The sequence below is a fragment of the Panthera uncia genome, assembly GCF_023721935.1.
Source record: "Panthera uncia isolate 11264 chromosome D3 unlocalized genomic scaffold, Puncia_PCG_1.0 HiC_scaffold_8, whole genome shotgun sequence".
In the NCBI taxonomy this organism is placed as follows: domain Eukaryota; kingdom Metazoa; phylum Chordata; class Mammalia; order Carnivora; family Felidae; genus Panthera; species Panthera uncia.
In genome coordinates this window covers 43408476-43435892 of record NW_026057586.1, presented here as the reverse complement: position 1 = coordinate 43435892, position 27417 = coordinate 43408476, and the positions used below count along the sequence as shown (strand labels likewise).

Here is a 27417-nt window from a genome sequence, read left to right as displayed (position 1 = left end):
TTACCTTAATATATTAATGTATTAACATAACTACTAAATTGACTTGATTTCTGAAAATGTTTCATGTTGAAAAAGAAGGTGTGGAAGAAAAAAATCCTAAGTTATCACCACGAATATTTATTTAGCATTTACTATGTGGAGGGCATTGGTTTAAGGACTTTATAGATATTAACTTATTTACTCATCCTAACAGGCATGTAAAATAGGGACTGTTACCATCCTCAGGAAACTGAAGGGGCTAAATCTTGGGTATCATTTACAACCTAGAGCTCACAACTCTTGCTTTATCAATTACACACATTTACATTTAAGAAATATTTGGGGGATGTTGAAAATATGAGAGATAATTTAATCTTTTCCCTTAAGTTTGTACTGAAAATAGTAGGGAAAAATGACAACTTACTTTAAGTTCGTTCCTACTTTATAGGAAAAGAGATGGAATCTATGGTCAAATGCCTTGTCTAACACTTGGAGCTGCTCAGAATGACAGAAAAACGGTGCACGTTAAATAAAAAGAGATTGTTAAAAGGTCATATTCTGTTACCCTAGAGGAAATACCTAGATGCCTATGTTTTTAAAACTGATCAAATATTTTTATTTTGAAGATTGTCATCATTCTGAGAAAAATGGACCTTAGAAATCTATAACTAGGGATGCCTGGGTAGCTCAGTCGGTTGAGCATCTGACTCTTGTTTTTGGCTCAGGTCAGGATCCCAGGGTCATTAGATCGAGCCCTGTGTCAGGCTCTATGCTCAGCATGGAGCCTGGTTAAGATTCTCATTCTCTCTCTCTCTCTCTCTCTCTCTCTCTCTCTCTCTGCCCCCTACTATTCCCCCACTCATGTGCGTGTGCACGTGCATACACTCTCTCAAGTAAAAAAAATAATTAAAGAAATCTTAACTATTTGTTCAATTATATATTGTTCTCAAATGGGAATATGAAATAAAATTTAAATAAAATAATTGGGGGAGGTAATATGACTACATAATACATTTTAAAAAATCAAAATGAATCGTTTCCTTAAAATTCAGTATTGTATACATGCTAGCCTGAAGACGATGGCATGTAGCCTTTGGAAAAAAACATGGAATCTTCCACATATTAATAACCGGGCGCTCGTGCAAATTCTCTAGCTTTTTCTAAATCTGTTTACTAAATCCCTTTCAAATATGTATAAAATGTACCCCAACTGGTTGTTAGGATAATTAAGCTAAATAGCACATCTAAAGCCCCCTAACAGTAACTGGAACTCAAGCAAATGTGGTGTGCTCACATAAATATAAAACACAGTCAGAGGTTTTCTAATCTCTTTGTCTACAAATAATTACCTTTCAAAAAAAATCTTATTATTGGGTAAATCTCTCCAGTTTTCAAATCTCTGAAATAAAGAGAAGGAGTGATATCCACCATTGATTTCAGAGATTATTGGGTGTGCTGTACTTGGCACAGGAGATAGAAGAAATGTGAATAGGCAGAGGCCATCCTGACAGAACTGCAAAGTGAGTCTAGAAAAGCAACTTTCTGGGTGATGGGCAGTGAGGAGGGCACCTGTTGGGATGAGCACTGGGTATTGTATGGAAACCAATTTGACAATAAATCTCATATTAAAAAAAAAAAGGAAAAGCAACTTTCTAGAATTGAAAGGTGGGCAGAAGGAGCTAGTAGGTTCTGGAGAGGCAGATCAGCACAAGCATAGATATAGCAATGTGACCAAAAGGTATAGCCGGGACCCACCAGTAACAGTTCCACAAATGAGCCCAAAATGTCCGGGCTAAGGAGCGAGGAAACTACAGAGGTGTGCTCCAGGGCCATATCGTGCAAGAAAGGGCCTTCCACGTTAGGTGGCTAGACTTTCTCCTCAAGGTACTGTGGGCCCATGTAGGCCCATCCTGAGTCCTTTTGCAGGAGACAGACACAAGACCTCCTTGTGTAAAGAATTCCAGCAGCAGTAGGGGAGATAGCTTAACGAGGAACTGCATTATTAAAAAAAGAAAAAAAGACAAGTACTATGTTACTTATTAAATCATCTTCTTTTGTGTAGAAAAAAAATACCTGTCAAGTCACCCAAATCCACCAAATTGATATGGAGAAAATAATACTAAAATCTACAGGGCTCTCCTCCAGTTCCCAGAGGAGCAGTTATGGATTTAGTTGATGGATTCCTTTTGAGTGGCTTGGGAATTTATAAGCTTCCCCTTAATAACAGCAAATTCAAATTCTGGTGGCCATAGTGACAGGTTATTATAGCCCTATCTAAAATTTGGGAAGCAACCAACAATGCAGGACCCTAAGGTAAAGGAAAAATACCTTTTCCTGAACAACAATAAAAGTATTCAGTATGTATTCAAAAATACACTTAGGACTTTATATAACCTTATCAAAATAACGCTCATTCCACTTTTTAAGGCAAATAATAAATTAACAGAGCACCAAGCCTGATTTCAACACAGTCATTTCAGCAATGCCAAGTAAAGAAAATCTTCTACAAACACACAGATAGAACTAGATCTGAAAAAAAAAAAAGTGGTTGGAGGTAGCTCTGCCCTGCTGCTTTGTCCGTCAAGGCTATTTCAGTTCACGTGCAATTAGAAATTATTTCACAAAAGAACAAAAATGTGTGACATTTCCTCTTTCTCTTCATGTATACACATGAACTCAGCTGATCGTACGGTTAATATAGCGCAAAGCTCTATGTGCTTAGGCATCAAAGTGTATGATGATGCTGGCCCAAAAGGATGGCGCTCAAATATTTTGCAAAGCCAAACTGTGACCTAGTAACTTACAATCTTAAAAGAACACTCAGTGACAAACTTTTCAGATTGTGAATGAAAAGATAAAGAGGTGACTGATGCCGAGTTAGCTGCCATCCTGGGACACTGCCATTGTTCCCAGGACACATGATTAAAGGACACAGTGAAACAATATGGTGAGTACGCCACCAACAACTAAATGGAAATCTATGCAACTCATTATTACACTTTGGATATACTTTACAGATGTTATCATGAAATTTCTCAGCAAGTCTTTTTTGTTTTGTTTCCATAGTCAAATGTACAATTAAAGTGAATTTTAAAATAAAGGTAATTAATAGGTCACAACAGAATATATAATTAGGTTCTAGAAAACTTTTTAAATTGTAACTGAGTCTCATAATCTTATAACTTGTATTATTTCGTAGATTATGCATCAAGAACTCTATGTGTACAGTGTAATAAGTGTGCCTAAAATATCAGATGTACATATATTTCTCATATATTTGGCCTCCCTCCAAAGAACCTTGACAGCCAAACTATAATATCCAGTGTTATTTTAATATGTTTCAATGGCATTCCTGAATTAAAGGAGCTAACTCAAGGCTGGGTGTAGCATTACCACCATTGTTAACGAGGCTGCCTCCCACAGAAAGACACAAACGCACAATAAATACATCGAGCTTTGCCACACGTTCAACACACACTATTTCCTCAGTTCTCACAGATACGCCAGTGGTCCAAATCAAAGCCTATCTGAACTTCCATTTTGCTTATATTTGAAAGTAAATACATAATCTGTAAACTAATTTCACATGCAGCCCGCACTGGATAGGTCAACCCATAATCTCTAATGACATCAGCCTCTTACATACCGGTTTCATATGTATCTTTCACTCGAAACAACTAGGCATTATACATTATGTGATTATTGTCCCTTTTACCTGCAGACAGACCTTGGGATTGCCATTGTGTGATCTAGGTGACAGCTACTCCACTGAAAATTATAATTTGCCTTTCAAAACATCCTTGAGTCCAAACTGGCATATTCCTAACATGCAGATATTTTTCTTTTAAAAAGAATTTACTTCCATCACTTTAATACTTTTAAGTCACAGCTGTCAAGATTTTAAATTCACAAACAAAACATAACTACATGCATTTTAAAAAACTATGTAAAACTTAAGCAAATACACTTTAAGTGTGGTAATTATCACAAAAACGTGAAAGAAAAAAGAATATGTGAAAGAAGTTGGCCTTGATGTCTTTGATAAGCATAAACTGAAAATAATATATCAAAACTTGATTTTTCTTAATCCAAGTCCGGCCAGTGATTTGTAAAACAGATGGACATCAATTAAGACTCCAGTTCTGGCCACAAAAGTATTAACTATGAAAACCGAATGATGACTCTGTATGTCAGTCATCATAATTTACGTAACTTTCTTATTACCCATTTTTAGGACACTTAGAGTTTCATAAGAAAACTATTATTAGGTCAGAAAGTGGAATTTTTGGAATAATGTGGTATCAAGCACAGTGTCCCTGCTCTGCTACTTCTGTGGCAGAATAATAAACCTCTCCTTCCATTGGTAAAATACATATACAATCACAGTGCTCACGCCTAACAGATGACTATGAGGCACACACGTGCTAATTCACACATACACACACAAAACCGCTGGCATATCTGTACACAGTGCCCAATAAATAAAGTTAGTTATTCCAATACATAAAATCAGTTAGAAGCCTTATGAACATTTTGCATTGTATTAACACTAACAGAGGGACCATGGACACTGGTAGGTACATCATAGCCAGTCATCAGAGACCCATTTCTGCTGGAAAAGAGACAGAAACATTTCTGGAGACTCTGAGGCCGAGGACCTCCTCTATCCTAGGATGCAGGGTAAATGCAATGCTTTTCAAAGTGCAGGTATAACAAAAGATTATTAGTATCATCTGAAATGAAATGGAAAATGGAATACATCACAGTCAAGGGTAAGTGTATGGTCTTGTGACATATACATATGTGTGTGTGTGTGTGTGTGTGTGTGTGTGTGTATACGTCCCCACATACATTCATACATACATACATACACACATACATATGTAAATACAGAATCATAATGTGAAACATATTTGTGGCAATGTTTCCCAGTCCTAACAATCTGAAAGCCAGTGCTCTAACAGGTTAGTTATATACCTGCCCCCCGCCGCCCCCCCCCCCCCCCCCCACCCAGCACACCTGTGAAGTAATCACACCAAGCCTAGCTAAGGTGTATAAGGCAGAATTAATTGGCAAAAGTCCTGAGACAGCAGAGAGCTTCAAGATGTGAGCGTAACAGCTGAGCAGGCCTCTTCTAGGGAGCCCCTTAGGAGAGGATTTGGGCTCCGTCCCCAGTGACTAAAGTCTAAAATTGTGTTACCTCCTTTGGGGCGCAGAGAGCTGTACTGCTGCCAATACCTTCCAAAGTGGAATTTGACTGTGAGAGCAACGACTTCTCCAGAATAGTGAAATAATTAAATTTCCATGGGAAGCTGAGACTTCAATAATCCCCAAATTTCGATGAGCTCCCTTTAAGAATTAATTAAAAATTTATGATCAGACACATATATGGGCATACACACTCATCCTTTCAATGGAATCTTTACTTTTTTTAATGTTGTTTATTTTGAGAGAGAGAGAGAGAGCACGCGAGTGAGCGAGTACGAGTGGGGAAGGGGCAGAGAGAGAGGGAGACACAGAATCCAAAGCAGGCTCCAGGCTCTGAGCTGCCAATACAGAGCCTGACACGTGGCTCGAACCCACAAACTGTGAGATCATGACCTGAGCCGAAGTTGGATGCTCCTGGAATCTTTACCTTTAAAAACAGCCCTTTACACCATTTTCTAAGCTAACCAGACATATAAGCAAAAAAAAAAAAAAAAAAGTCCAAAATTCTGAGAAAGCAAATGTCATTTTGTGTTGGTTTTGTTTTGTTTTGTTTTGTTTGTTTGTTTGCTTTAAAGATTTTATTTTTTTAAGCAATCTCTACACCCAACATGGGGCTTGAACTCACAACCCCTAGACCAAGAGTGTCATGCTCCACCGATCGAGCCAGCCAGGTGCCCCTGAGAAAGCAAATGTCTCTTTGGACCAATAAACACCATCTAATTTGTTGACAGAATGACCTACACAAAATAGCTCAAATAAGATATTCTAAATTCTCCAGTATTTGACAGTGATAATTTCCTTTTAAGTTTCTTCTCCCTTTTTCACATTATCTAGTGTTATATAATCATCATTTCTTTCAAAAGTACTAAACTGTATGTTTTCTGCTAGGAATTTGCCATAGACTGAATACTTGTGGCCACCCAAAATTCTTATGTTGAAACCTATTCCCTGATACATGACATTTGGAAGGGGCGCTTTTAGGAGATGGTTAGGTCATGAGGGTGGAGCCCCCATGAGGGGATTAGTGTCCTTAAATTAAAAAAAATAATAATAATGGTGAGTTCCTTTGTCTCTTACACCATGTAAGGACAGAGTGGATAAGACAGCTGTCTATGAACCAGGAAGGAGGCCCTCACCTCTGACTTGACCTCTGACTTCCCAGCCTCCAGAACAGTGAGAAATACATTTCTGTTGTTTATAAGTCAGTCTATGGTATTCTGTTACAGCATTCCAAATGGACTACAGAAAAAAATTTCTCAGAGAATGAATTTTCTCTCAATTTTTAAAAATCTAACACTCCGAAAGACTTTTGAATCCCTATTTTGTAAGAAAAGAGGCCACAGGAGTGAGATGATCATAGCAAGGTCCCTATGAAAGCACCTCACTTCCCACCTAGGCAAGTTACAGGAACACTTTGATAGAATCTGCACATAGCAACATCAATCACTGCCATGGTGATTTTCTATTAAGATCTGACCTAGAAAAAGCCCTTAATTTTTCTTTCTGTTCTATCTTACAATATATTCTTATAAGAAAATCAAAATATTTTGGAACACATTTGGAAAAAAAAATGGTCCATTTAGAGAGAGAAAAAAATTAAGGATACAGAAATTGTTCCCAAGGCAGTTTTTTATAGCCTAAAACAGTGTGAATCTACAGCCTCGTTAAAATTTCCTTTTATCCAAATACTTTCCACCAATTCACACACTATCATCTCATTTTTACCTTTCTAAATTACTAAGCACTTCATTTTTCTTTTAATTTCCATATTATTCCCTGCAATAGATTATACTCTCCTTGACCTCATTTCCTCTTTGTTAGTAAATCTCCAAAATATTGTTCGCACTCATTCATTCCTTTCATCGGTCAACTGGTGTTATGGCCAGGATCTGTCAGGCATTGTGCTAGGCACTGGGGGTACTGGATAAATAAGTGACACGGTCTCCACCTCACAGAGATGACCACTATCTCGGGTCCCATGGCAGAAAACCACAAACCTCTGAGCAAAGCAATACCTTTCATTTCTCTACCTTGATAGTTCCCCTTTCTGGCCATAATGACATTCTCCCAAGTTATGAAGTCTGTGCTCCCATCCTGACTGAGACCTTCAGTATAACCCACTATCAGCTGGGATGAAACTCACTGCCCATAACAGAAAACTCATCTCATGCTGCCTTACACAATCGATGGGGCTTATCAGCTAACATGACCAGAAGCCCGGGAATAGGAAAAGGTCTGGATTATATTAATTCAGCTGTTCAGTAACTGCATCCAGGTTTCCTTTCTTCTCTCCAGTCTGCCTGGAAATGGATGGCTAACAAGAACCTTGACATTATTTCCTCCCCATCCGGGGAGCGTGAGAACTGTGGAGGAAAAAGGGATGCAGGTAGGGGAGCAGGGGGAATAAGGGGGCAGACACAGACAGATTGAGAGGAACAGTATTCTTTAAACTGGAGCTCACTGTTCCAAAGAGTTCCACTGCGGTCAGAGGATGAGGACTATGATGCCTCTTCCCAGAACCAGAGATGGATTAAGCTTTTCCTACAGCTATGAATTGTGTGGGGTTTCCAGGAGTAGATATCCAAGGAGTAATTGAGGAAGGAATCTCAGAGAAGGACACCATGATGTCTATTACATAACTGACTTCACATAAAATATTATTCACCTACTTTTTAAGGCCTTTAAAGTCAGCTTTATCCATAATGTCCTCTCTAGAATCCCTAATTGCCTAATTCTCCTTCCCAGTTGTGTATGACTCTCACCTCATCAGCCAACTCAATCCCTCAATCTGGCACTCCAGGACCTTCAAGACTTGGCCCCATCAGTGTACGTTTTAGGGAACTAATTTCCAATAAAAATCTTCCTATCATGTCTATCCACACACATACTTCTTATCCATCTTTCTTCCTTATCTATCTAAATTTCTCCAAAGTGTTGCTCAATAAGTCATCCCTGTCAGAGCTGGTCCTTCAGTGACCCGAATTTTCAGGCACACTCCATGAAGACAGCATGGTATATCAGGAAGAGCAGAGGAATGGAAATCACACAGACCTGGGTTCAACTCTTGGTACCACCACTTGCTAAGTATGCCTTGGGTAAATCACGTCAAAACTGCTTACCTCTGAATTTCCTTACCTATAACACTATATTACTACTTTTGCCCCGCCATTTTATTAAGGACCTGGTATATACAGTCAATTGATACATTAAAAAAAAAACAAACGTATTGTTATTCAGCCATGAAATCTCCCCTTTTCAAATGTTTATTTATTTTTGAGAGAGTGAAAGTGGGGGAGAGGCAGAGAGAGGGGGACAGAGGATTTGAAGCAGGCTCTGTGGTGAAAGCAGAGAGCCCCATGCGGGGCTTTAACTCACAAACTGTAAGATCACAACCAGAGCCAAAGTTGGACACTCAACCAACTGAGCCACTCAGGAACCCCAGAACCATGAAATCACTTATTTGTATGCAGCCTTCTGGTTCTGGTTCTTCCTAGTGTTCTCACAGACTAGGTCTTCACTTCACAAGTATTTGGGGCAAACAAGAGGCATCATCTCCATATCTATGTTGAATTAACTGTTGGCCACTGTGTCTGGCAAAACCAAGATGCTATTTCACAAGGGCAACACATTCGTCTTCTATCACCCTCCATAGAAATGAACTGCTATTTGAGTAGAAAACATTCATGGCATAGGAGTATTTAGGGTAGAATGTCCAGAGTCCAAAAGGGTAGAAAAAAAGATCTCTAGGTGCACTTACTAATACCTCAAGGAAACTGAGCAAGGTTTTGTAATCATTCTTGAGGGGAAAAAAAAAAGACTGATCAAATAAATGTACATGTACTGGCAGCACGAATTTTAATACTCCAGACAAGTAAGAGAGTACGAGCAAGTGGGGGATGAGAAGTTGAAGGTACATGAAATGCTTCATCTGAACCAGACTTTATAAGAAGCACTGACCTCAAGGGCTGGAAGAAAAGGACCGTACAGTGGACAAAAATCAGAAGACAATATCCAGACCACATGCAGCCACTTTTTAATCTTACGAGTCTGAGTGAATCACTTCACCTCTGTGAACTCAGTTTCATTATGTGAAAACAGAAATGCCCCCCACACCCCCACTGCACGCCCTTGTCCTACTTGACTCAGAGTTTGCAGCAGCTAGATAAAATTTCCTAAACTTCTGAAGAAGTATGTATGAAAGGCTATGCAAAATAATGTACTTATAAAAAAACAACGTGAATGCCAAAGGTAAGGTGATTCTTACAAATCTCAGTGTAGCGCTGCTGAAATGTCCATGTTGAAATCACTAGACATCATTATGAATAACCCACCAAACAAAGGATGCATCTGTTCTTAATTGCCTAGTTTATTTAGGCTGCCTGAAAAATGATTAATTATAATTATTATTTGAGATGCATTAAACAATTAGGACACTGAAATGGAAGACTATCAGGGCACCTGGATGGCTCAGCCGGTTAAGCGTCCGACTTTGGCTCAGGTCATGATCTCACCAGTTGTGAGTTCGAGCCCCACGTTGGGCTCTGTGCTGACAGCTCAGAGCCTGCAGCCTGCTTCAGATTCTGTGTCCCCCTCTCTATGCCCCTCCTCCACTCACACTCTGCCTCTCTCTCTCTCTCAAAAATAAGTAAACATTAAAAAAAACAGAAGAAAAACAAAGAAATGGAAGACAATCAAACCTCTGACACTGGGGCACTAATATGGACTGAGGACTCATGCTATTGGCTAATTTGCTAACCATTAGCAATAACACTATACTAGAGCTTTATCAGTTTGAGTAGTTAGTGTGAAATTACCTCATAAGGGACCATTTTCCTATGCATAAATGCAACAAGATGCTTTACTAAATGTCTTCAGCATCAACAGAGTAGATGACAAGTCAACAAAAAGATGCCATAGCAGATCTAAGTGACGGAACTGAAGGAATAATTACATAGACACATAATGTGAAAATCCACAAGATTTAATTTCACCAAGGAATTAGGAGAATAAGTACTCAGCTCCGTTGAGATTTTTCCCTGATCATTTCATGAAGGTGGCCCATTCCTTTTGGCCTTTAAAACCGCACAGAGATTCTACGCAGAAACAGTTATAATTTAAATGATTCCCACAGATTGTGACTATTTTCCCCACTAGTAAGTTACTTACTAACACTAGTAAGTGTTAGCTGCACACTGACGTTTTCCAAGGCAACGCACAGTGACTTCCTTACACACGCCAGAAACCAAATATTTGCTGAATAAACGTATAAAACACAAAGACTTCCCAAGCTCTAAAAACTTCCATATCAATACTTTCTTAAATGCTAATACCTGCTAATCTGGAATAGTTAATTTAAAGTGAGTTTCTGGGGGCGTCTGTGTGGTTCATTCTGTTAAGCGTCCGACATCGGCTCAGGTCATGGTCTCACCGTTCGGTTCGTGAATTCGAGCCCCATGTCGGGTTCTGTGCCGACAGCTCGGAGCCTGGAGCCTGTTTCAGATTCTGTGTCTCCCTCTCTCTGTCCCTTCCAGACTTGCGCTTTGTCTCTCTCTCTCTTTCAAATATAAATAAACATTAAAAAATTTTAAATAAAAAAAAGTGGGTTTCTGAAATAAAAGACCAAGTAATAATGCACTGGCCCTTGTTTGTAGCATTTTAAAATGGAATTCAACAAACTGCAAAACAAAGTCAAATGCCAATGTAAGAGGAGAACAGTAGGAAGGCTAGTTGATGTCAGAGGAAAATCAAATGCAGTATATTGGTGCTTCCCCTCAGAAAAGAATGATCTTCGTTAAATCATGATATCAGTAATTGAAAGAGAGAGAAAGAAGGAGATTTCAGCGCTAGGAATTACCCGAAAGTAGAACTTATGAGCCATTTTCTTTTCCATAATTTTTTTAACCAGATAAGTACAGAATCTTACTCCATTTATTCACACTTATATTAGAATTTACTAGTCTCCTTACTTGAGCATCTGGTGAAATAAATGTTAAGATGTTTAAAAACAAAGAAAAATGTAATAATAGTGTATAAAGATATATTCTGATCAATCATTAACATAAACAAAGGTTTCATCAATGTCCATTTTATTTTTTTAAGTTTATTTATTTTGAGGGGGTGGGGGGGAGGAGCAGACAGAGAGGGAGAGAAAGACAAGAATCCCAAGCAGGTTCTGCCCTGTCAGTGGGCTCGTACTCGGAAACTGCAAGATCATGACCTGAGCCAAAATCAAGAGCTGGATGCTTAACTGACCAAGCCAGCCAGGCACCCCAGTCAATGTTTATTCTAAATGCAGGTAATATTTGTCCAAAGACAGAAAGTATGCTTCTATATAAACAAAACAAAACAAACAAACAAGAAAGAAGAGGTAATGGACCACTTCCAAAGTATACGATCTCTAAAAATCCATCTGATCTGTGTTTCTGTCATGGAAATACATACTAAACCCAATTGTGTAAGTTTGGTGAAAACCACCTTTATAGAATCACCTGGAGTTCACTTGTAGCAATGCATGTTCTTAGGACTGAGACCTTAAAGTCTGGGATAGGTCTCAGGAATCTGTACTTCAACAAGCTCCCCTCAGGGCAACTCTCAAGCACCCCAAAATGTGAAAACCAAGGATACTGGCTTTAAAAAAAAAAAGTTAAAACAAGGGCACTCTGGAAGAGTTATTTCCTGTACATTTGAATATAGACACTAGGAACAAAAGTTAAATTGGAAACAATAAAAGCATATAAATAGGACAGAAGCATGTCACAGTCAATTTAATAGGCAACGTGATTAAAATCTGATGAGTTCAATTGTTAAAAGGATACCCCCTCATACTACCGGAAATCTCAAAATGAGTTGAAATGATGCACTGTCCTAAAGTACGATCTGCTCCTACAGGGAGGCACCGGGCATGTATGTCCAGGTGTAAGGACACACATCTTCAAGTGGCTGGCATTCTCAATTTCATTCTTTTTCTTTTTTAATATTTATTTAGTTTTGAGAGACAGAGCATGAGTGGGGGAGGGGCTGAGAGAGAGGGAGAGAGAGAGAAGGGGACAGAGTATCCAAAGTGGGCTCTGCCCTGACAGCAGAGAGCCCGATGTGGGGCTTGAACTCACAAACTGTGAAATCATGACCTGAGCTGAAGTCAGACGCTCAACCAACTGAACCATCCAGGCTCCCCTCAATTTCATTCTTGGTACAGCTCAGATATTGAATATTAGCATCAAAGATGATTCCACTTGGGAAAAAAAAGACTAAAAGAAATTTTTTTTCAGAACGACAGTAAAGTACCCATGAAACGAACCTCATCCACATTGAAGAAGAAAAAATAATAGGTCAAGGTGACAGTGACTTTCCCTTACAAGTGGGCAAATCCCAACCAGAGTGATCTATGAAAGATTCAACAAGGAACAATTAAAGAAGCAAACTTTGAATTCCTGCAGAGACAGGATTCAAAATATAAAGTTATTGAAGGCCTCCCCTACCAAAAGCAAAAAAACAAAAACAAACAAAATCCTCAATTTGAAAATGTAATGGATTCATCATAATGGATTCACCTTTGTTCTATGTTCTAGAAGTTTAGGGGACAATCATTGACTGACATAAAAATTCTCAAGGTGAAGTAGAGACTTTGTAACAACTTAGATATGCTTTAAAAGATATATGCATTCTTGAAAACAGATGATTTTTTACTTTTTTGTTAAAGTTAATGAAATTCATTTTTCTGCAGGAATCTGAAGCAGTAACTGGGATGATCTAAATCCCTTGTTATTTATACCTTCATACATCTGCAATAGGTCTTTTCTCCATTGCCTGATGTTAAGAAATCTTATTTAAGAAATTATAGGCCATGAACTGAACTATAGTCTTAACATGTCTCTTGAAGTTGCTGTAGGCTGAAACTCATCAACCACTTTTTGGTCATTTAACAATTTAAAGTGTGTGGGGGGGCGGGGGGTACGGTTTACTCCATCGATCTGGCAGCATATGTCACCTAAAAACTTGTAGATGTTACTGTACACCCTTTGTTCAGATGAGGATTTAAAGTAAGTACTGGCATTGATTTCTGAGGCTACTATGTGTTTGGGTTGCCAGTGGGGTCTCCAGATGATGTTGAAACGAGGGCTTTTTTGAAAAAAGAATCAACTTATAGGTCTAACATTTGAGTGCAAAAATCAATTTTTACAAGTGCAAGATGGTAAGCAGTTCATCTGAAAAACACCCCAGAGTTTTAGTTAACCACAGGCTTAACAGGGGCCAACAGAACGATGCAGCAGGAAACAATGCCAAGGCCACCTTGGGCTGCACTGGAAGGGCCACATCCACATCAAAGGCAGGAAGACAGGGCAGGGCACGGAAGATCTGAGTTCAGTTTCCTCTATTGAAAAGAACAAGTAGACCAGGATGCTTGAGCACCACTGAGGAAACCATCTGATGTTCAGCCTGTGGCAGAGAAGATCTAAGGAACCAAGGTGATTGTGTTTAGATACGTGAAGCATCTCTACGTGTTAAGTTCGGATTACAGGGATTTCTCCTGTCTTGTTGACCACTGCTGCTTGATCCTTGAAAAGGGCCTGACAGATGACAAACGTGCAAAAATACTCATTGAATGAAAAAAAAAGATGAAATAAATGACCTGGGAGCATAAGAGAATACACTTGCTGGTCTGTATGATGCCAAAAGATGAGACAGGCACCAGTGGGTAAAAATTTTAGGAACATATGCTCCAGTTAAACTTTTTAAGAAACCACTTTTTAACAGTTAGAGCTCTCCAAAGACAGAGCAGACTTTGTAAGGGAGTGATCTCCTCCTCATGTGGGGGGGAGGGAGCAGCAGTGGTATTCTTGCAGAAACTGGATAACCATCTGTCAAGGATGCTACAGCAATGAAAACACTGTTTACATCATCGAACACCACAAGGGTTTCATTTTTATCCTATCTGCCATTTCTGTAGAGCAAGCCTTCTGCTGACATGAAATCAACAAGCTGAAATGAAGGATTTTAAACCATTTTAGGAGTGACTCAACAGAATGTGTTAGAGTGGTTCCCAAATGCAGGTACATAAAAACATCTGTGGAGCTCGTCATCAACACAGGTTTCTAAGTCCCACTTGATCTCATTTCTCTCGTCTGCTCCGTGACATTGTCCCAGCAATTAGCTCCTCTCTTCTGCACCATCGCCATTCCCCTCACTACTGGAGTCTGTGCTGTCCCTTTGCAAACCTGTCACTCCCTTCTGTAAAAAGAATATCCTCGGTTGACCCTGCTTTTTTCTCCAACCACCACCCAACTTCTCTTCTTCCTTTTAAAGGAAAACTCAATCTGTATCCAGCATCCTGCCTCCACCTGACTGTTGACCACGCCCAAATTGAAGACCCCAGTTACTCCATGTTGCAGAACCAATGGTGAATTCTCAGTCCTCATCCAAGTTGATCCTTCACAGTAGCATCAGACGCAGATGATCAAGCCCTCCCTTTAAAACATTTCCTCACGTGCCTCACATGACACCACACCTCCCTGATTTTTATCCTACCTCCCTGGTCACTCTCAGTCTCCACTCTGCCTCTTCATCCTGACTTCCTAACACTGGAGTGCTCAAATTCTTGATATGAAACCATTTCTTTACTTTCCTTGGTTTTCTCCTCCTCACACGGGGATCCTTAGTGAGTTCAGCCTGGGTCTTGGCTCTACTTACCATTTACACACTTAGGACTCCCCATGCTGCAGCCTAGCTAACTCCACTGAACCCCAAACCTACATCTAAATATCCCCCTGACATCTCTGACATTCATCTCCACAGATTCAAACCAAATTCCTGATCTTCCCCATCACGGTGGCTAACATCCTTCCCAGGGTTCAGACAAAATATCACAGCGTCATCCTTGACTCTGTTTCCCCACCACTCACCCAAGCCATCAACTCTTGCCAGCTCTACTGGCAAGAGTTCCAAAAGAGATCCAAATAAACTAGGACTTCTAATCTCACACCACATACAAAAATTAACGCAAAATGGGTCAATGACATGAACGTAAGAGCTAAGACCATAAAAATCTTAGAAAAAAACACTGGAGCAAATCTTTATGACCTTGGATTTTGCAGTGGATTCTTAAGAAATGACACAAAAAGCAAGAGCAGCAAGAGAAAAAAAATGGACTTCATTAAAGTTAAACACTTCTGTGCATAAAAGGACATTATCAAGAAAGTGAAAAAACCTAGAGAATGGGAGAAAATACTTGCAAATCATGTATCTATTGAGGGTCTAGTATCCAGAATATATAAAGAACTCTGACAACTCAAAGACAGAAAACAATCCAATTTGAAAATGGGCAAAGGACTTGAATAGACATTCCTCCAAAGAACACACCCAAATGATACCCACGAAAAGGAGCTCAACATCAGCAGTCCTTAGGGAAATGCAAATCAAAATCAGAAAGAGGTACCGCTTCACGCCCACTAGGATGGCTACAGTCGAAACAAATGGAAAATAAGAAGTTTTGGTAAGGATGTACAAAACCCAGAATCCTGGTGTATTTGCTAGTGGCCATGCAAAATGGTGCAGGTGCTATGCAAAATAGTTTGGCAGTTCCCCAAAAAGTTAAACACAGAATTACCATATAACCCTTCAATTCCACTCCCAGGTATATACCCCAAAGAACTGAAAACAGGTACTCAAAACAAAACAAAACAAAACAAACAAAAAAAACCCATATGTATACACATACTCACACTAGCTCTAATCACAATAGCCAAGAGGTGAAAACATCCCGAAAGCCCAACTAATGAATGAGTAAATAGTTACATAGTTTAGAGACAGACTGTAAATCATACACGTACATACATACATATAAGAGAGTACTATTTGGCCATAATAAGGAAGTCCTACTGACACATGCTGTGTTGTGGATGAACCTCCAAAACATTACACTACGTGAAAAAAGCCAGATAACAAAAGGTTTAAGGAACTGGGTCAGGGAGGAAGTTGTTGGGAGAAAATGCTTCATGGATAAGGGGTTTTACTTTGGAGTGATGAAAATGATTTGGAACTAGACACAGGTGGTGGCTGCAAAACATTGTAATGTATTAAGTTCCATTAAATGATTCGCTTTAAAATGGCTAATTTTAGGGGCGCCTGGGTGGCTCAGTCGGTTGAGCATCTGACGTCGGCTCAGGTCATGATCTCGCGGTTCGTGGGTTCTGGCCCCGTGTCGGGCTCTGTGCTGACAGCTTGGAGCCTGGAACCTGCTTCTGATTCTGTGTCTCCCTCTCTCTCTGCCCCTCCCCTGCTCACGCTCTGTCTCTCTCTGTCTCTCAAAAATAAATAAATGTATGTATAAATAAATAAATAAATAAATAAATAAATGAAAATAAAAATAAATAAAATGGCTAATTTTAGTTTATTTTAATTTCACACCAATAAATTATTTTTAAAAATATTCAGAATCTGAGGGACACTGGGTGGCTCAGTCGGTTAAGTGTCTGACTCTTGATTTCAGCTCAGGCCATGGAATGGAGCCCTGCATTGGGCTCCATGGAGCCTGTTCAGGATTCTGTCTCTTCTCTCTCTCTGTCCGTTCCCTCGCTCGCATGTGCTCTTTCACTCTCACTCTCAAAATAATAAATAAAAACACATTTTAAAAAAGGTATTCAGGGGGCGCCTGGGTGGCTCAGTTGTTTAAACATCTGACTTCGGCTCAGGTCATGATCTCAACAGTCTGTGAGTCTGAGCCCCGCGTTGGGCTCTGTGCTGACAGCTCAGAGCCTGGAGCCTGCTTCAGATTCTATGTCTCCCTCTCTCTCTCTGTCCCTCCTCTGCTCATGCTCTTTCTATCCCTCTCTCTCTCTCAAAAATAGACATTTTTGAAAAATTAAACATAAAAAAAAAAATATTCAGAATCCAACCCCTTCTCCTAACTCCAGTGCTACCCCATTGGTCCAAGACACCATCTTCTCTCACTGACATTACTAGTCTCCTAAGTGGTCTTCTTGTTCCCACCTATCCCCTTTGTTTTTTCTCAGCACAATAGCCAGAATGATGCTATTTTGTCAGTCAGATCATGTCTTTCCTGGGCTAAAAGCCAATAGTTTTTTATATCCTTATAGTCAAAGCCAAAGTCCTTACAGTGGTCAACAAGGCCCTACCCAATGTGACCCATACCTGGTCTAACCTCCTCTGACCTCACCTTCTACTGCTCAGTCCTTTCCTCTCTCCACAAACAGATCACAACAGGCTCCTCACTGCTCCGCCAACATTCTAAAAACAGTCCTGCCTCAGGGCCTTTGCACTTGATGTTTGCTCTAGTTTGAATGCTCTTTCCCAGATAGCTATAGTTCTAGGAGCATCTCCAACAACAGTTCTTACTCAACTATCTTCTATGCAGTGATGCCTCCCCTTAAGCACCCTATTTAAACTGCAGAACCACACATTCTCCCTATTTCCCTTCTCTGCATTATTTTTCTCCATAGCATTTACACCATCTAACATACAGTAAATTTTACTTATTTCTCATGTATATTTTCTACTCCTCTCTAGATGCTTACTCAAGAGCCTAAAAGGACAGTGAGAAAGGGGCTCTCTGCTCCTAGGACGACAGATTTTAAACCATTTGGGTGCCTGCTTGCCAGCGTGTTTGCATATGTGAACTGTGACTTACTTTCTTTAACACAGTCCTAGTTGCAAGTTTGAGACAGTAGGCCTCAGCTACTCTAAATTACTGAAGATTATAAATAACTGTAAAGGATTTAAAAAAAAAAACAAAAAGTGACCACCCAAACTGGCTTATCTTGGTTTGCAGCATAACATTAAGATGGATCTAAAATACATCAAAAGGGATATTAAAAATTCCAAGTCTTAAATAAAGTCCAAATGATATGATGAAGACAAGGATGAAATTTCTTAGTTCTTACGTTGATCTTATTACCGCCACATGGTATTAAAACAAGGTCCCCACCCCTAACAATCTACGTGGCTGCATTTCATCTGTAGCTCCTTGGAGTTTATCATAATATCCCAGAGAACAATCTCAGTACTTAGTGCCTTTTCCCACAACCATTGGAAATCTAAGTTCAAGGGACTGGTCCACTTTATAAATAAGATATTTATAAGCCTACCTTTCAAATATTTAAAAACATCTTCACATTCAATAACAAAAAAATATGTACCAAAATTAAAAAAAAAATTAAAACAGCGCCTAGGTTTTCATAACAATTCAACACAAGCCTCAAACACAGCAAACTACTTGAAATAAAGATGGCTTCCCCATTCAGTAACACATATCATACAAAAATACTCACGTTATTAAAAGAGTAGTGCAGTTGCAAAGCCCTGCTAAACTAATAAAAAGTATTTTAGTACCGTTATCTAAAGATACCATACATTACAGCTTCCTCAGAGCATGTTAATGCAGACAAGCCTCAATCAGTAAGTAAACTAATCTAAATCAAATTCCCTCCACTTGAAAATAATCATCATGTCCTGCCCAGAGTTGGTGAGTATAAATGGATTACTGAAAATATTCTCGGTAATTGCAGGTTGCTATTTATGTTGACCAGAGTTGGAGGAGTTTACTTAGTGAAATGTCGAAACATGCAGACCACCAATGCACAACACACAGGAAAATCACTCTTGACATCCATACTAAAAACAGCCTGCTTCCTCTCTGTAATGTCATGGGGTGGTTATTTCATAGTGTCAGATACTCTGCTGGGGACAAAATGAAAATTTATGATTGCAGTTATTTTATTTCCGGGTAATGTGATACCACAAGAGATTTTTCTAGTTCAGCGGAGGAGAAGTTAAATATTAAAGACTAAATATTATTTTCCAAAGCCCTAAATTTTTCTGCTCGTAAACAGGTGTGTGCAAAATACCAATGGTGACAATAACTGAAGTGAATTTTTTAATTATGGGGGCTTTGTTTGCCTTATAGTCACCAATTCCCAAATATGTCTAGTAACACATAAGTCACGGAGGCGACTGGAAATAAAGAAGACCAGGTCTAAGATAAACTTGTCACAAGACACCTGGCCAGTTAGGCGAGCTGTTGTTAGCTCTCATTGTTTCCTGGGTTATACCATAATGTTTTGTTTTGTTTGTTAATCATCGCCATCATCAGAATTAAATTAGGAATCAGGAAACCTGGGTTCTAATTCCAGATCTCCAGCTAACCATCTAAAGAGCTGTATAATCATAGGAAAAGCCTATAATCTCTCTGAGCTCCAATCTGCTTATCTGTAAAATGAGGGAGGTTGATAATAAATGCTTTTAAAATGGAACAGGAAAATGCAAGGTAAAAATGAGTCCCTCAACATTTTAAAATTGATCCTAATTTACAAAGGCAAACACAGAGAATACCACAGGATAAAAAAGGAATGTTCTTCACTTGAGGGGAAACATAAATATGAAAAATATTATAAAATTAAATGGTCATGAGGCTGTAGCAAAGAACTAACATACTTTTAGCCTTGGAAGGAAGAGTCCTACAAAAATGTAAAAAGAAAAAAAAAGTCAATAGTCTACATTCCCTTTGGCCTAGTAATCCTACTTTTGAGCATAAATCCCACTAAAAAATATCCCTAAAGAAAAATCAAAGTTCTCTAAAAAAGAATCTCCATAGCAGCACTATATGTAAGAGAGAAAAATTGGAAACAACCTGTAAGTGCAAAAATAGAGGCACAGTTAAGGAAAATCTGGTTTTGCTAGCAAAATAGAACAAAGGCCTATATGGTCATTTTTTAAATACTGAACCATCTTCAAAAGAGTGGAAATAGTCAACAGGGTATAACATGAAATGTAAAGGTTCATCACAAAATACATCTGTCTTCTTCATGATTTTATAGAAAACATGTCAATGACAACCGGGAGAGAAACTGGAGGGAAACAACTAGTTCACTGGGTGCAATCTTTCTATAAAGTTCATCACAACAGCAAAAACAGCAAAAACAACAACAACAACAACAACAACAACAAAAACCCAAAAGGCAGATGGGGAGAAGAGAATGCTCTCCACACAACAGCCCAGCTTTTACATTTTCATGTTTCTTCTACATAGCTTCACTAACGTGACTAATACCACCTTATATCTCCGTCTAATGCTTCATGTTTTCCAAGCACTTTCACAAAGATTATGCTGTTTCATTGTTTGAAAAATAATCAGCATTTGACACCTCTACACCAAAATGTCAAACTTTTGTACAAGGTCTGGTGTGTCAGGGATGTATCCTATGAAACCATACTCTACATATTGCTCCCCTCTCCCCAAATGTCATCAATAAGAAATCAAAGGAGGCATCAAGAGTCAGGAGTTAAGATTTCTGTAAGCTTTCAGACTCTAAAGTAAACTTTAATATGGTAGAACTGGCCAGGAGGCAAATGCCTTAGAAAACTGTTTACATGCATCTTATGGACTATTGCTTTTTTCCTTAAACATCATAAATCACAAAACCTGGCAAAAAGGATCACTCTGGTTGGTCGAGCAATAGATCCCTTTCAGATTTAGTAAATGTAAGGTAAGTGAACTTCAGCGCACAGAATTCATGAACATGGCCATGGCATGGTATTCAGGTTCAGTGTATAGATGCACCTTGCCATCATTATCCCACTAAAACATCCAAAAAGATAGAAAAGGTAAAAATGTAGAATTCTTCTAAATAACAATTCTCCAAAGGAAACTTCACTGGTGACAGCACTTTTGTTTAAAAAAAAAAAAAAAAAAAAGTGGATATTTCACAAAAGCCTGTGTCAATTTTCTTCCTCACCCAAAAACATTCTTTCTACTAATCAATATCTTGAACTTTGTTTTAAGCTTTCAGACACTGGTGTCCTTTAGCATTAATTATGAGTGACAAGGAAAAAGGTAATGGTATGGCATGAGAGAAACAGTTTTTTAAAAAAGGCTAAGAGGTAACAACAGTAACAGTTGGGCATACCAACGCACAGAAGTTCTATCAGAGACCATGATACACGCTTGTCTCAGTGATGGCTAGAGCACAAAGTCAAAAGCAGTTTCAATCTTTCACATAACTCTAGCCAGTTTCTAGGCTATACTAACAAGACCCTGGCAGGCAACTGTGCCCAATTTCTACCCTCAACAGCATTATCTAATAATTAGAAAACAGGCTTTCATTTTCAAAACCATTCAACGTGCCAATGTACTTCATCTTAAATCAGTGGTTTCTAACGACAGACCGTGTGTTGATTTGTAACTAGCAAATTTCAGCAAGCTTTAAGGAAAAGAGACAAATAGAAAGAATTATCCATTTAAAAATGAATCTCAGAAATAAATTGCAAAAATTCAGCAAATTCCACTGGTATTTATTCTCTGGCTGAATTATTCCAGAGAAGCGTGATCAACACATTTTGTTTTCAGTATTCAAATAATATTTACAGGTCCCGTAGGTCCTAGGATACCACATAACAATTCAAAGATTTAAAGAAAATGACAAATGTGTGGAAGAACTCCAAGACTCATAGTGAGTAAAATTATGATTTGACTTAAGCCTCTAACATGTCAACCATTACCCATTAGATGAGCAATTCGGTGTTGAGACAGACTAATTTAACATTTACTCATTAAAATACCAGGTAATAAGGCAAGAACAGAAAGACATCTTTAAAAAAAAATCAACTTCAGAAAGATCACATAGGTATGAGCAAATCACATTAGAATAGAAATGAAAATAAAACGATAATCTGCACTAAAGAACCTTAGTAGCCAAGAGGCCATTTACATTTCAAAGTCCTCTGTCTATGGTATTCTTAAGTATTACACCACTAAGGTTTGTCAGTGCTGCAGAGACACTTCAATTAAGGCTGTGTGGTACAGCCTTATGTAAATTAATTAGCTGAGGTTGCACGGATTTTCTAAAAAGAGCTCTCTAAAACAGCCTTAGAGATATGCACGATTTGTGGGGGAATTACAATTCAAATACAACTTACTAATCAATTCTTTTTGCTTTCACATTTCAATGACATTTTATGTAATGATAAATAAGTCCATGAAAATACTACTAACCAAAATTGTATTTGCTTTCAATTAGAGATTAAAAAAAAGAGGGGGGCTTTCAAGTTTGTTTATGATACTCAAAGTTTTATTTCGGATTTTATCTAGACTTACTGTCATGATAAGTACAATGAACTTGATCCACATTTAAATAGGAGATGTGTCTATATTTGAAATTCACATGTTAACAACTAAATTAGCTATCCAGTAATTTCTACAAACAATGTATTTCTTTAACTCAAAATATTAAGTGGATTTTTTGCTGTAAAGAATCCCTATTAGAATCACATGTTTGGCAAATAGTATTCTTCAACATAAGTAAAATGTGTGCAGAAAAACCTAAAAATTAATTGCATAATGGTTTCTACCATAAATTAAAAATGGAAGAATTCTGAAGTTTTCAAGAGATTAGGAGCCTTCCAATTATGTACATAAGAGATTCATAAGCTCTTCTGTAATCCTAAAATAAAGTCCCTACAGTCTCATTATAGTGATTGTGAAAAATTCATACTTGTTATACAGTAGAGATGATTTAGAGACTTTTTAATGGCTAATTTGTTTCAAGAGCATAGACACTGTATGTACAAATATATCTTTTAAGATAGTACCATTGAGAAGAGGCTGTCCTTCATGCACATCCTGCGATAAGACTGCACTGTAAACATCTTCAGGAAATCCAGTCTTGCATAATGCGATTTCACCAGAAGCCTCTACAGACGCCTGCAACACAAGAAAAAAATGTGTGCAATGATTGCTACCTCCTTCAACCGAGAAACATTCCACTTGGCATAAAGCCTCGATTTTTCAGCTATCTTGTACAAACAACCCCTTTGTTTCCGAACAGTTACAATTAGAATGTAGAGGGCAAAGGGTTAATCTTTTTGATAACTGGAGTAGAAGAAACAAATCCCACTTGTCCTGTCCAGTAAAATCGAAATAATACACATTCTAGGTTCTTCTAAAGACCACACATTTCCATTAAAATGGTCATTGTGACTGAAGAATTATCAAGTGGACCAGGGGTAGGGGACAGCCAAATAGTTTTTAGGCTCCACAAATCACCACCGCCAACTTAACTTTTCAAGAAACATGTATATTCAAGTATATAGATTTTTATATCCTCATCAAATTCCCAGGCTATGAAGTTTGTTTCAATATACTCTGATAATTAAAAAACAAAACTACCACATACTGCAGGATATAGAGTATTCTGCACCAAGGAAAAAAAAACAACTAATCAAAAGTATATATTTCTCTACTTTGGCAAGGATACATTAAAAATGTAAATAAAGATTAATACAATTATGTTTCCTTTTTATACTTAAAAATTAGAAAGTCTCAGGGCACCTGAGTGGCTCAGTTGGTTAAGCATCTGACTCTTGGTTTCGTCTCAGGTCATGATCTCACAGTTCATGAGTTCGAGCCCCACATTGGGCTCTGTGTTGACAGTGCGGGATTCTCTCTCTCTCTGCTCCTCCCCCACTTGTGCTCTCTCTTTCTCTCAAAATAAATAAACTCTAAAAAATTTTAAAAAAATTAGAAAGTCTCTCTTGCCATCTTCCTCTCTGTTATCACATAACCTTTAACCACCCACACGACTAAAACTCAACCATACCAAGTTCTATCCACTTACCCCTTCAAGTTAGCTTCACTATGTCTTCCAGCCCTACTGACATCATCACGGCGCTCAATAGCACTTGTGCAGTGTCGACATTAATTATAGGAAACTTCACCCTGCAGTGATGGGGATCCAAATGCAGGAGGAGGAAGAGCCTACAGAAGCCGACAGAGGGAGGGACTGCAGTATTGGCAAGGCTAGCATTAGGAGCAATCTGCACTGGTGAGGAGAATCAGAAATTGGGAGGAAGGAGGAAGGGAAGCCCCAGAAAGAGAGAGACCTGAAAGCAGCTGTCAAAGCAATACAGCGCAGCCTCACCATGAAAGGACTACCGGGATTATGCATGAGAAGTTTTGCAAATACGAAAGCCATAAAAACCCACACTAATCTAATATTTAAACTGCTCTTTTCAGATCTGGGAAAATAAAGCAAAAAGTAAATTTGAACCTTGTTCAATATTGCACAGTATTTAATCGCAAAAAAGTATTAGGAGCCACAGTGAGATATTAGTTCAGACCCTTCAAATTAGCAGTTTCAGTTTGTCATGTGCAAGAAAGGACTGTATCAAGTCAAGGATCCAGAGCAGGCAACTCCCTCACACACGTATTAGTGGAAGCTGGCACAGACACCACGGAGCACAACTTGGAAAACTCTAGTAGAGATGACTGTGGATACATCCTTGCCTACACGGTGAGTATATTCCTATGGAAACTTTCCTATGGGTGCTCCAGTCAACGTGTGCAGGAATGCTCACACGTTCACTGCAGCACGGTTGTAACAGCAGGACCTAAAGACTAACTAAACGTCCATCAAAATTCTCCCACTACCAAACAAACAAACAAACACACAAACAAACAAAAAACATGCAACAGCATTAGAATGAAGAATTAGAGCTACATTTATCCCCAGGGTTACATCTCCAAACAAACAGTTTCTTTAACATCCATGGAAGACTGCAAGAGAAACTTAATTATAAATCAACCTAGGGATGACTATTATTTTTAGGTAAGTTCAGAAATCTATTTAAGCAACATTCCAAACTCAGACTGGAGACAGAGCACTCTGCAGCATGAATCTTGCAAAAAAAAAAATGTTTAAAGCATGATTGATGACTCCATTTTTGTACATAAAGTTTAATATAAAGATAATGTGAAGTTATTGACATACATCAAGCAGGAATATAAAAACACACAATGTAGTGGTAACACCAAACTGAGGACAGCAGCTACCCCACCCAGGGGAGGGCGAGATAAGAAAGATGTCAGGAAGCGTCATACAAGTGGCTTTGATTTTATTTGTAATAATTCATTTCTTTCAAAAAGAATTTAAATCAAATAGAGCAAGATGTGGAGATATGCATAGGAACATGGGTGCAAATTATATTATCCCCTACTTATCCCGTATGTTCTATATATTTCATACTAAGAAAGAGAAAACATTAAAGACTAAGTGGAAGTCAGGAGTCAAGCTTCCAACACCCATCAGGTTAGGGACACTGGATGGTATTTTCATTCTTGCCTTCTGGAAATATCCAAGTGCTTGTACTGGACCTGGCAAAGGGCAGCACTCATTAAGTGAAAGCTTTTGCTTTGGGTTAACCAAAACAACTAAAGGGAACACTCCAGTTCACCATATAAAATGGACCAAGGTGTTGTAAATCTGTGCCTCACTGATGGGTTACAGGTAGGCCTGTTCACCTCCAGTCCAGGCTTCTGCAGAGGGAGGCCGTGGCAGGGCTCCAACGTAGGGTAGGTAGGAACAGAGCTCTGTAGGGGCAGCAGGACGGAGGCAGACAATGGGCGATGTGCAGTAAATAGGGGTCACATTCCAACATGGGCATTGGGGTGAGGGCAGTGGGCAGGTATATACACAAACACCCAGAGATCAATAAAGTCTAAAGACTAGAGGGAAACTGCAACCTTTTCTTTAGCTCCATTGCTAGTGTCTTGTTTTCTGGTGGATCTGCTCTAAGGTGGGAGAATAAGCGGCAACATGTTCCTCATCCAAACCCACAGGAATGGAATCTCAAGGTCGAATCAAGTCCGTCAGTAATTCTGGGAATGTTCACTTCTGAGTTTCCGTCTCCACCTTATTTCAGAGAAGGGAATTTCATTTCTGTCCTCAACATGTTATCCTTTGTCCAACCTCTTTGTTTAGTCTCATCTAGGAAAGGGGGCCTACCTGCAGAAGGAGGCTGTGAGAATCTCTGAAACCATGTTTGTAAGGCACATTTCTAACAGCTGACTACCAATATTCATACCCATGGGGGTCATATGTTACTTTATGAGACTTTCATATTCATCTTAAACAGCCACACTTTTCTAAATTCTTCTTCCCTAAGACAAAATGGATTCATAACATAACATTCTGTTATTCTAGAATGTGTTTTCTTAAAGACGGGCTCCAAGAATTATTAAACATAAGGACACATTTTCAGTTGCTGCAACTGGGGAGGAGGGTGCGACTGGCTTTTAGGGGCTAAAGGCCAGGGATGCTGCTACTCATCACACAACACACAGGCCAGCCCCCACCGCAGAGAATGATCCAGCCCAAGACATCAATAGGGCCAAGAGTGAGACACGCTCTTCTTTAGCAACCCATGAAAAATGGGGGTCAATTTACCCTATAACACCCCCAGCAGTGGGAAGTTCACTGTCTTTTCAAACAGTCCACCAAACTCTCACTGGAACATCCAGTAAGAAAACTTTTCAGAAAACTGAAACAGTTCCTCTGTGGCTTTGCCTCACCATTAACAGATCACTCTGCCGGACCCATGAGGAGCCTCTAAAAGTTCAAAGACAGAAACTTTTCCCTGAAAACATTCTCTGTGGTGCACAGAGGAGCTTGCGAATCACATGCATTTTCCTACTATTTGAATAAGGTAGGGGTCAGCAAACATTCTTCTCTAAGGGGTCAGATGTAAACATTTGAGGCTTGACAAGCCTTGGTATCTTTGTCGAAACTCCTCAACTCTGCTGCTGCAATGCAAAAGAAGTAATAGACAATGGGAAATGAATGAACACAGCTCTATAAATTCAAATAAAACTTTATATATAGACACTGAAATTTAATTTTCATTTCAGTTTCAAGTGTCAAAAATATTTTTCTTCTTTTGATTTTTTAAAAGCATTTGAAAATGTAAAAAACATTCTTCGCCATACAAAAATGGGCATCAGAGCTGTAGTCCGCAATCCCTGTAATAGTGTTATAGAACATTGCTATCTCACCTAATTCTCACAATAGCCCCTTGTGGGGGGTGAAGTTAACTTCATTTTAGAAGTGTGCAAATAGGTTCTCACTCAGAGGAGTGTTAAGATACTGAAGACCTCATATCCAGGAAGAGGAAGAAGTAAGATGCTAAGTAAGAAGTCTTTCCAAGTAGAACAAATGCAATACAATTCTTTCCAGAAACTTGTACTGAGTGTCCATTTGCCAATGGAAACAAGACACCCTCACTGCCTTTAAGAAGTTCAAGGCTTAACACGGGAGCAAAATAAAAAGTGACTGCAACAGAAAGTGGCAGCTGGGAGGTAGAGACATACGGAGAGCCCAGGGCAGGGGTCTGGGGGCCTCCCAAGCAGAACCCAGGAGTAGCCAGGCGGTGTGGGGGGCTGGGAAGCCA

The 27417-nt window shown here is 39.0% G+C and overlaps 1 protein-coding gene across 2 annotated transcripts in view; it reads right to left on the bottom strand.

Annotated features, from left to right (window-relative positions):
* CDH2 (cadherin 2) overlaps positions 1–27417 on the bottom strand; it is a 214138-nt gene that overhangs the window by 162550 nt on the left and 24171 nt on the right. For both annotated transcript variants that reach the window (XM_049620262.1, XM_049620263.1), the window contains exon 2: positions 22786–22897. In XM_049620262.1, coding sequence (XP_049476219.1) covers positions 22786–22897 — 112 coding nt within the window. The remainder of the gene's footprint in view (positions 1–22785; positions 22898–27417) is intronic.